This window comes from Symphalangus syndactylus, chromosome 23 (assembly GCF_028878055.3).
Source record: "Symphalangus syndactylus isolate Jambi chromosome 23, NHGRI_mSymSyn1-v2.1_pri, whole genome shotgun sequence".
In the NCBI taxonomy this organism is placed as follows: Eukaryota; Metazoa; Chordata; class Mammalia; order Primates; family Hylobatidae; genus Symphalangus; species Symphalangus syndactylus.
The window spans coordinates 23,083,024-23,095,028 of record NC_072445.2 but is presented as its reverse complement, the minus strand read 5'-3'; the positions used below and the strand labels follow the sequence as shown (position 1 = coordinate 23,095,028).

General features: G+C 36.8%; 1 protein-coding gene across 1 annotated transcript in view; it reads left to right on the top strand.

Annotated features, from left to right (window-relative positions):
• Window positions 1–3,346: 3,346 nt before the first annotated feature.
• Window positions 3,347–12,005, top strand: part of RHAG (Rh associated glycoprotein) — a 29,739-nt gene continuing 21,080 nt past the window's right edge. The window contains exon 1 of the mRNA XM_055263872.1: window positions 3,347–3,530. Within this exon, the coding sequence (XP_055119847.1) occupies window positions 3,374–3,530 (157 nt within the window). The 5' untranslated portion in view covers window positions 3,347–3,373. The remainder of the gene's footprint in view (window positions 3,531–12,005) is intronic.

Here is a 12,005-nt window from a genome sequence, read left to right as displayed (position 1 = left end):
AGAAGGCTGAGGCAGGATAATCACTTGAACCTGGGAGGTGGAGGTTGCAGTGAGCCGAGATCGCGCCATTGCACTCCAGCCTGGGCAACAGAGCAAGACTCCATCTCAAAAAAATGATAATATGTGTGTGTGTGTCTGTGTGTGTGTGTGTGTATAAAATTGCAGTGGGACTAAACAAGGTGCGTAAATAGCCACCTAACGTAGTGTCCGGAACGGAAAATGCTAAAGGTATTTTAGTACCTTCATCTTCCTAAATACCTCCCACCCTCCCACCACCATTACGGATACACAAAGGTAGAGAGAAAGAGACAGTTTAAAACAGTGGTAGTCCTGTTTCAATTATTCTTTGCTATTAAAAATAAGCAAACTCAAGTTAAAATTCCAAATAATAACAATTAGCCACATTTTACATATATTCAGAAAATAAGACAAAGAAACTGTGTTTCTTTCCTAAAATCACACAGCAAGTTGAGGATCAGTCTAAGATCTCGTATAGCCCACTGGCTCCTGCATTAACCAGGAATGCTTCGTTTGTATCTGTGTATTTAGCTGGGAACTTGAAGGTTCATTTGAATGGTGAGTGTTTTATTTTGTTTGGTTTGGTTTGCATGAGAACGTGGCTTACCCATTCATGATTCTTTCCAATTTTACCTCATTTACTGAAGGCACTAGAAGAAAGCCATCCTGTAGTTTCATAGGCAGACAAGGCAACAGATAAATCATCTCCACTTTAGGACACCCAGACCCTCAGCCTATTGTCTTTGTGATTCAGAACTGTCAGGAGAGAGATTTCTAAAAAGCTGTTGAAGTCTTCAGGTTCATGCTACCATGTGTTGGTCTGCCAGGAATTTGGCCCTCCCAAGCTTCATGGCTTGAGCTTGATCTTCCCTTTTGTTCCAGGCGCAGAGAACCTGACGATAAGCCCTCAGTGATTGAAACAATGAGAAAGTAGACAGCAGTATGAAAGCTACTGTCAGGATTCTACATATTTATAATTTAAAATGAAATTTATTAGATTAAAGCTGTTCCTCTCTCCCTTCCTCACACCGCTGACCTGCCTGCTGATGTTTCTCCCTTCAAGTCTGCCCTTAATTCAATTCACTCAAATGATGTTTATCAATTATATATTGTGCTAGACACGGTATTATTCACTCTAGATAACAAATGAGGTGCAAAAGAGACACATCCCTTGTCCTGGAGCTAACAGGCCAGTAAGGGAAACGGTCATTCTTAAAAATTACATATAAATACAAACACTACATAAATACAGCCCACACAGCCAACTGTACTAAATGCAAAGAAAAGACCACAATTCAATGAGAGATAATAGTGGAAACCTGGTTCAAGATGGGAGATCAATGAAGGCTTTTCTGAGGAAGTATCATTTTATCTGAAAACTGAAGAATGATGGATGACGTATATAGGATAGGGAGCGGAGAATATGTGGGAAGATTTCCAATTAGAAAGAGAAGCTTATGTGAAGAATTGAACAAGAGAAATAATTTCCCAGAGGGTACATGATGCAGCTTATTTCGATACAAATGTCTACATTCAGAATAAGGCAAAAAATCTGAATTCTTCAAAGTTGAACAGACTGAAGTCAAGTCCTGGCATAGTCCCATCACCTATATGAGTAGAATCCTCTACTCCCCATGTGTTGAGTGCTTGCTGAGCTGCTGGAAATGTCCCAGAGAAAGAGAGATGCCATCGGTCTTGGATTATTTAATATACTGTGTCACTTTTTATTAAAGAGTTTAAAACCGCATTGATTTATGATATTGTTTAGATGTTCTTGCAATTTATTATTTGATACTTGGTTTTCACAAGTTTATGCATAGTTTATTAACATATACACTTTTCATTTAGGATTTGTTGGAGTTCTCATGAACACTCTAGGCTACCGCAAAACCAAAAATTAAAGTGTGAGATGTACACATGTATTTTCATAGCTAAGCATGTGAACCCACTCCTCTTGTACTATGCTGTAAGGAACAATGGAAATAGTCATTTTTCAAAGTATTTGTATATATATAAAATTTCAAATATCACTTAGTCCTAACATATGTTCTACTGCAGAAAATCATACCAGAAAGACCAAAAAATCCTGCTGCTTTGTTTTATAAATATGTATCACAATGTATGTATCCTGGCAGTCAGTTGCACTCTCTCTCCAAATTCTGCATAGAATCTTTTGGAAATTGGGCTTCATGAAAGAAATTCTATTTAACTGGTAGCTCTTAGTTCTCAAAAATAGGTTTATTCTGCCGTGAGAACAATTCCAAAGGGGAGACAAGAATTCCTCCACCTATATGGTAGTTTTCAATTGCTTAGCATCTTATTTACACTTGACTATCTATCAGGATGATAGATTAGTTATGTTCCTGTTTAAGTTTACTCTCTTCCTATTTAAGACTAAAACATATATCACAACTCATTTGTGTATTTCCATATTTTCACTTATGTAAATCAGAGTAAGGAGCCAAAAACTTCATAAATACACAAAACCACTCCTTACAGTCCTGTATATTCCCCATTGCTCATGGGATAATATTTAGCATCTAGCATCCTCTGTACTGAATGTGAGGGTCTTTACAACACAGCCACCTCCATTACAACATTATCTCTGCCACTTCCTCCTTTTCTCTTCATCTGTTTTATATTCCAGCTTTGCTTGACTGATTGCCATTTCCAAAACATGCCATGTTCTTCCAAGATTTATACCATTCCATCTGTTTTACTTGCAAAACAGATAGTTCTCACATCAATATTGTTTTATATGCTAATGAATATAACAGAACAGATAGTTCTCACATCCATATTGTTTTATATGCTAATGTTCTTGGCCTAAGGCAAAAAGTGTCACTGCCTTATTTATGTGTTATAATACTTTTATAACCACTATCATATCACGTACTTGTTTTTATATAATCATTCACTTATATTTATGTTTTCCCAACTAGATTCTTAATTTTCTTAAGAAGCTAACAGACCAGTTATATATTTTGCTTTAGATTCATGCCTTCTACAAAGCCTACCAAACTATTTGGCATACAATAAGCCCTCAAGAAATGTCTACTGAATTAAGTTAAACATGATTCTAGAGGCCTGTGCAATAAATCATTGGCATCATCCAGCTTCTCACAGTTTCATTGCATATTCTTCAAATCAACATTTAGAACGACAATTAGATTACAGAGCATAATTTTCCCCAATGGGTGGGGCATTTTAACCAGTCTTGCCCATTTTTTTCTTGTGATGTCATTGGGGTGCCTTGAACAGGCAGTCAAATTCCACACACAGAGCAGTCCTTTGTTCTTATCAACATCTCACAGCCTGTGAAGCTCTCAGTGTGCCTCTGTCCTTTGCCACAAACATGAGGTTCAAATTCCCTCTCATGGCCATAGTCCTGGAAATTGCCATGATTGTTTTATTTGGATTATTTGTTGAGTATGAAACGGACCAGACTGTTCTCGAGCAGCTCAACATCACCAAGTCAACAGACACGGGCACATTCTTTGAGTTATATCCTCGTGAGTAGGCAATTTACTACTTACTATATATTTTTGGGTTCTTCAGTTTCTCAGAATGTAAAACAATTGAATACTATAAACCCTTGAGCTCTTTGTAGAATTATATGATGGTTATGAGTTCTAAGGATATTACATGTTTGTACTGTGACATCTGGTCTTCTTCTCTGTGATTAAGGTGTTTGGTTAGAACTTTTTCCTATTAAAATATCAGAATAAGCTGAAAATTAAAATAATTGATGCCTTTTATATCGCTTATCTACTGCTAAATGACCTTTTTCCTTCAGTTGGTCACTAGTTCTGCAAAGAAAAGTATCACACTTCCTTTGCATTCCCCACTGAAAGGGCCAAAGGTAACTTTGGAGGACAGAGAGTTCTAAGAAAATGGAGTTATAAGAAAGGAACCCTAGATTTCATGTGAGGACCCTAAGGAGTGAGAAGGGGTATTTAGTATGATGTAGGAAGTTAATGGAGTTTTAATCAAAAAGGTGTACTCAGAGTTTTACAATATTCTGAAAGGAAGTCGGTTTGCTCCTTTGAGATGAAAAGAAATGTGTGAATACTTAGGATATTTTAAAAACAAAATCCTTCCTTAGGAATGATGATTGAGCAAAGAGAGAAATTTAGTTTCAAGTTTGGAAGGGTAGGCTGTAAAATAGTTAATATAACAATGATAACTACCATTTACTGAGTCCTTATTATAAACCAACACATCCATTACCTCATTAGCCAGGAAGGGAGACAGTAGTATGTCACTATTATGTAGACTATTTGCTTTTCCTAAGTAAGGTTCAAATAATCTAAAAAATTTAAAAATTATTTAAAATGGTATAACGTTTATTACACTTCATAGCATATGTCTAAGGTTTTTAAAAAACAATTTGACACTCTTTTTTTAATTCCAACATTTTTTGAGGGAATTAATATAATGGAAGTATTCCCATGTAGAAATAATAGCCTAGAGTTGCTAAGTGACATAGCAAAAATATAAAATTGAAAGTTAAGGACAGAGTTAGGATAATAAGACAGAGAAAACTAGACTCCAAGTCTAGCTGTCTTTACACTGCATGGATGTCCGAGAGGGTTCTTGATTAAATAAGTTTTATAATTTGCAAGTTAGAGAATAAAACAGAAAAAATTCTGTTCAACTATGTATGCTTTTGTACATTTCATTCATTCATCCATTTATTCATTTAGTACATATTTTATTAAGCACTAAGCATGTGCTATAGCAAATTTATTCAAAAATAAAACAAATATGATTCTTTTATCCTAAGACTCCACTATCTAATACACTTGTAAACAAAGAGATGCAATATAATGTTAAAAATGCCAAAAGTATGATCTAAGATTAATATGATTTAAATAAAGTTATCTTAAGACTCTAAGAGCTTAATAATTGTATCATTCAAGCTGAACTTTCTAAGTTCCAGCATCAAAGCTCCTAGGTAAAACTTCAATTCACAATTTGACATCAAGACCAGGTTGAAGGAAAGTCACTAAACATGGTCATTTTTCGGTAACCTAGCAATAAATGTATAATTTTTGGACATCTAGTGTGCAGCATAATGATGATAGTTAACAATACTGTATGGATACTTGTAATTTGCTGAGTGAATATTGCTTCAATTTAATCTGACCCCCCACCCCGCCCCCCAGCCCCGACACGCACAGGTATACACACACACACACACACACACGTGTACACACACAATGGTAACAATGTAGAGGTAATGAATGTGTTAACTAGCTTGATTGTAGTGATCATTTCACAAAGTATATGCATATCAAAATGTCAAGTTGTGTACCTCAAATGTATATAATTTTATATGTCAATTATATCTCAATAAATCTGTTTAAAAATATAGTTTAGTAGTCACATCACTTTTCTACACCACTTGTAAAAATACGAAAATTTATTGATTTTATTATTCATGAATAAAATATTAATTAAGCTACCAATTCTTGCAAGCAATCTTCAACTCTCTCAAGCTTGCAGGCACTAGGCAGTGAATAAAACAAACAAAATGGGATTCCATTGTGTATATATGCCACATTTTTTTTTATCCATTCATCCACTGATGGATACTTAGGTTGATTCCATATCTTGGCTATTGTGAATCGTGCTGCAGTAAACATAAGAGCGCAGATATCTCTTTCTCTTCAATATACTGATTTCATTTTCTTTGGAAATATCCCTAGTAGTGTGATTGCTGGTTCATGTGATAGTTATATTTTTAGTGTTTTGAGAAACTTCCATATTGTTTACATTATAATTTACATTCCCACCAACAGTGTGTAAGAATTTCCATTTCTCTGCATGGAGGTAGAGAGTAGAATGATGATTACTAGAGACTGGGAAGGGTGTTGGAACAGGGAAAGTGATGAAGAAAGTTTGGTTAATGGCTACAAATATACAGTTAGATAAAAGGAAAAAGTTCTAGTGTTCGTAGTACAGTAAGGTGACTGTAGTTAATAACAGTATATTGTATATTTCGAGATAACTAGAAGAGTAGATTTGAAATGTTTCCTATACAAAGAAATGATAAATGTTCAAGATGATGGATATCCTGAATAACATGATTTGCGTATTACAATTCATATGCATTTATCAAAATACCATCCACATGTATCCCATAAATGTGTATAAATATTATGTATCAATTTTAAACAGAAAAGAAAATGAAAAAAAGACAAAATGGGCAAAGTCCATGTCCTCAGGAAGTTTACATTCCACAGGGGAAGGCAGACAAGGAGATATATGACCAGACACATCTGAATGACTAAATGTATACCGTATATTTAGATGGTTAAAAAAAATGCCATGGCTGTAAACGAAGCAAGATTAGGGACATAAATGCATTTGGACAAGAGATGTTTTTTCAGCCTCTCTCCACCAGGGTTATGTGAGAGAACAAAATCCTAATAACTCAAGGCATCCATTGCATGCAATTAATTAACTTGTCTCCTATGCACCTAGAATGCCACGAAGTGAAATTTTACATGAAAGGTAGCCTTCATTCATTCAAAATTCTGTCCATAACCGAGTCTATACACAATTAAAAGTTCTCTCTTCAGTAAAGGTGGGTCTCAAGACTCAAAATTCTGGAAAATTCTCATCTTCCAGTTCAGTTATATTATTCCTGCTTAAAATCGTTTGTGGAATAGACTGAGAAAGTACATGACTGAGGTGTTATATACATATATATGTTATATGTATTTCCCTACATTTCAAATAATTGACTTACACAAAGTTTATGTAATGGTATAAGTTAATGGAGAACAGATTGTTAATATTCATTAACAGAAAACAATGTTCAAGTCAAATGAGTAAACATTTTGGGTGCCTACCTAGTTCCATGCCCAGTGCCAGTGCAGGGATCCAAGCAAAGAAAAGGCTCCATTCCTCCCCAAGAAGTTCACAGTACACTATGATAGTTCTCAATTGTAGTGTGGTAAAAGATTTGAGTATTTCAAAAATAAGTGAAGTTGTATATTAATCTACATTTTAAGTAAACTACAGAAAATACAAATTTATTCTCATCACTTGTATTCTGTCATGCTTTTTTAAACAGTAGAGAAGGGAATTAGGTTACAGAACCCTTAGATTTGCACACAACCCTAAGCACAATCATGAAACTATGTTATGTACCTGAATATCATGTTTCATGCCATGAATAAGCACTGAGATACTCATTTGATAAACTAGCTATACTCCATGGTTTTTGGCTTCCATAGCACCTATCAAAGTGCTGGTCACCCTGTTGAGTCAAATAATTTAACAAGCACTGAAGTTTGACTGTGTCTGTCAGCTAATCCTTGCTAACATGTAGACGGACTAGAGAAAATTAAGGTTAAAGAGAAGGCTCTCTGGGGACTGTTTACATTTTATTAGAGATTCCACAGATGCTAGGTATTTAATATCTAGGGGACATTAAAATAGTATTAATGATCTTTTTATACTCTGTGGCATTAAAAATCCTTTAGTTTATCTTGTACTTTGATTGGCTCATTTACTCATGTGTCACACTATAATACTGTTACACTGTTCATTTGAAAAATATTGATTCACTGACTTATACAGGTCTTCCAAATGTTGACATATTTCCATATATAACATAAAGAAGAATATTCGTTAATATCATCAACAGTCTCTCTAGAAAAGCCTTGCCAAGTATCAGGAAGTTGATAAGCTTGTGATAGCAGACACAAATTTTCTGAAATTCTAATTTTTTAAAAACTGAGAATATATCATAACTATAAATACTGTCAGTTCTTTAAATTGAGATGATAGCCTTATTTCATGCATTTTTCAGAAAATATCTGCCAGACACTCAAGTCTGAGAAGCAACAATATATGTGTCAGTCTTTCTTTCAAGCAACAATAGAATCTTACTAAAATGTTTCTTGTTCAATTAGCAACTCAATAAATCACAGAAGTGCTTTTTTTCTGAGATACCATCACATTTCAGTAGTGCTTTACATATATTTGTATTTCACCAGGCTGATTCGTACGTATTAAAAAGGCATGTCATACACGAAAGGCAAATACGATCCTAGAATTGTCATGAAAATAGTTTTAACTTCTCAGACTCCCTGAAAGTCAGTCTGCAGGATACCTAGATATCTGTGGATCACACTTTGGGAACCACTGAAGATAGAGGTGAACTGGCAAAGGATCTACATATCACTTGAAATCATTTCATGACTTTCACCAAAAGATTCAGCAAATCTTCATGTTATAAACAGGTAGCTGATTTGTGCTGTGTAAACAATTCCTAGGAAATGGTTTGCTGCTGTTTTGTTACCTGGAATTGTCATGGTAACTGAATTAATATACTGTCTGTAATATATGACCTAACAATAAGATACTAGTCTCTAGCAGAACCAATGTGATGCCTTTAAATTGAACAGTTTTGCCTACTTAAAAGGCCTGGAAGCCATGGGCACAAATAGAACTAAGACCTTGGATTTGAAATATCATTCCCCACTCAGGGACTCATTGGAGAAGTTGCTGGCTCCAGGCTGGGGCAAAGAAAGCACAAGGTAACCCAAGTGCTTAAAGACTAACAGGGCCATGTGAAAAGCACACAGGATCCTGCTTGAATGGGGCATCAACAGGCCAAATTAGGAATACATAGAGTGTTAAAATAATAATGACATAATGGTAATAGAAATTCAAATAAGGAAAAAGGGATTCAATAAGCCCATAGAAATATTGCATAAAAGAGAAAAAGAGGAGAAGGAGGAAGCTCTTCTTTGTAGAAGAATACTAATTAATATAAAAGGAGAATAGACATAGAAAATTACAATTTTGAAATTACCAATGTAATAATTCATTTCAGCAATGTTCATCATGGAAGCTAAAATCATTGGGTGAAAAGTTATTGGATAACATGGCATTCACATGGTCTGAAAGAGTCACCCAGAGATTACTTGATACTTACAGGGTCAAAGTTACATTTACAGTGGAGAGATCTGGCAACACTGTCTTAACCAAGTGGTCAAACCTACCATTATCAGTAATAGGAAAAACAAATTATGTGCTTCCTGGTGTGATCTGGTGGGAAGCACACAATACCATCTGTATAATATTCTTGCCAAAAATATTTAGTCTGATTCTAATCATGGTGAAACAATCAAACAAATCCAAATTGTAGGGCATTCTGCATAAAAAATGAAATAATACCAGCAATGAAAAGCGTGTAAGAGAACTGCTCTAAATCAAAGGCTTCTACAGACACATGACAAAGAAAATGTATGAAGCTTGAGTGAATAATTAATCTATAAATTTTATAAAAAGACAGTCTGGGGATAGTTGGAGTAATCTGAATATAATTCTATATTAGATCATATTATTATATCGATGTTGGCATTTCTTGGATGTGATGCTGATATTATGGTATTTAGAATGTCCTTTTACTCAGGAGATGTACACACACACACAAACATAGAAAGCAAATGTAAAAATATTAATAACTGATAAATCTGAGTGAATAGTATATAAGAGTTTATTGTATTCTCTTTTCTAAATATTTGAAATATGTAAAAATAACATATTTTGAGGAGGAAGGAAGATACTGCCCTAAGGATACTATTCTCTCAAAAAAGATGAGCTTAGAATACAACCCGACTGGTTCAAAAGACTGGAACTCACTAAGGCCAAAAAGTTATATGTATAGCAAACTACCTTGCCAGCCTTGAGCCACTAAAAAGCTGGCCCTCACCAGTAATCTGTTTATTTATGAATAACTGAGGCAGTTCCTAAAAAGCTACAGGTGGCAGACTTTCTGTTGAGTTCTCTGAGACAAGCCACCTAATGACTCCTATCTTCAGACTTGGCATTCACTTTCTCCTGCAAAAGTGTCTAACTGGCAGTATTCCATCAAGTCTATTTGAATAACTGACAAATGAGCACACAGAGCAACAAAACAGACAAACAAATGAAATAAAACAAGAGGGATATGCACAACATGGGTAACACTCAGAGAATGATTCTTAAAAGGTATCTAGAAGATTTGCAGGTAAAGGAGTATTGGGGCTGGGCTCATACCTGCACTTTGGGAGGCTAAAGCAAGAAGATCACTTAGGCCCAGGAGTTTGAGATCAGCATGGAAAACATAGTGAGACCCTGTCGCTACAAAACATAAAATAAAAAATTAGCTGAGTGTGGTAGTGTGCACCTGTAATCCTAGCTACTCAGGAGGCAGAGGCAGGTCAAAGCTGCAGTGCGTTATGTTCATGCCACTGCACTCCAGCCTGGGCAACAGAGCAAGACCCTGTCTCTCTCTCTCTCTCTCTCTCTCTCTCTCTCTGTCTGTCTCTCTCTCTCTCACACACACACACACACACACACACAAAGTGTTGGGTGTGAGATGGAGCGGGCATCATTCCAAGCAGCTGGCATATATACATATCTATATAGGAAATAGAAGAAAAGGAGAGTGTTGTTTCATTTTGTTTCTTTTGAGTGGTAGAGAGTGTTAGAATAATCAGTTACATTTTAACATTTGAGTTATTAAGTGATATGGTTTGGCTGTGTCCCCAACCAAATCTCATCTTGAATTGTAGTTCCCACAATTCCCACATGTCGTGGGAGGGACCCAGTGGGAGGTAATTGAATCATGAGGGCAAGTGTTTCCTGTGCTGTTCTTGTGATAGTGAGTCTCACAAGATCTGATGGTTTTATAAAGGGGAGTTCTCCTACACCAGCTCTCTCACCTGCCACTGTGTAAGACATGAGTTTGCTCCTCATTTGCCTTCCACCACGATTGTGAGGCCTCCCCAGCCATGTGGAACTGTGAGTCAATTAAACCTCTTTCCTTTATGAATTACCCAGTCTCAGGTATGTTTTCATTAGCAGTGTGAGAACAGATTAATGCAGTAAATTGGTACAGGTAGAGTGGGAGGCTGCTGTAAAGATACCCGAAAATGTGAAAGCAACTTTGGAACTGGGTAACAAGCAGAGGTTGAAACAGTTTGGAGGGCTCAGAGGAAGACATGAAGGTGTGGGAAAGTTTGGAAGTTCCTTGAGACTTGTTAAATGGCTTAGACCAAAATGGTGATAGTGAGATGGGGAACTTGTTGGGAACTGGAGTAAAGGTCACTCTTGCTATATGAAGAGGCTGGCATAGTTTTGCCCCTCCCCTGAAGATCTGCAGAACTTTGAACTTGAGAGAGATGATTTAGGGTATCTGGCAGAAGAAATTTCTTAGCAGCAAAACATTCGAGAGGTGACAGAGCATAAAAGTTTAGAAAATTTTCAGCCTGATGATGCAGTAGAAAAGAAAAACCCATTTCCTGGGGAGAAATTTAAGACAGCTGAAGAAATTTGCATAAGTAACCAGGAGCCAAATGTTCCCTCATTACCAAGACGATGTGGAAAATGTCTCCAGGGCATGTCAGAGACCCTCATGGCCATCCCTCCCATCACAGGCCACGAGGCCTAAGAGGGAAAAATGGCTTCATAGGCCAGGCCCAGGGCTTCCCTGCCCTATGCAACCTCAGGACATGGGGCTCTGTATCCCAACTGCTTCAGCTCCAGTCATGGCTAAAAGGGGTCAATGTACAGCTCCAGCTGTTTCTTCAGCGGGTGCAAGCCCCAAGCCCTGGCAGTTTATATGTGGTATTGGGACTGTGGGAACACGGAAGTCAAGAATTGAGGTTTGGGAACTTCTGCCTAGATTTCACAGGATGTATGGAAGTGCCTGGATATCCAGACAGAAACTTGCTGCAGGGGAAGAGCCGTCATGGAGAACCTCTGCTAGGGCAGTACAGAAGGGAAATGTGGGGTGCAAGCCCAAACACAGAGTCCCTACTAAAGCACTGTGTAGTGGAGCTGAGAAGAGGGCCACCATTCTCCAGACCCCAGAATGGTAGATCCACTGACAGCTTGCACCGTGCCCCTGGAAAAGCCACAGACACTCAACTCTAGCTGTGAAAGTAGCCTAGAGAGGGGGCTGTACCCTGAAAAGCCAC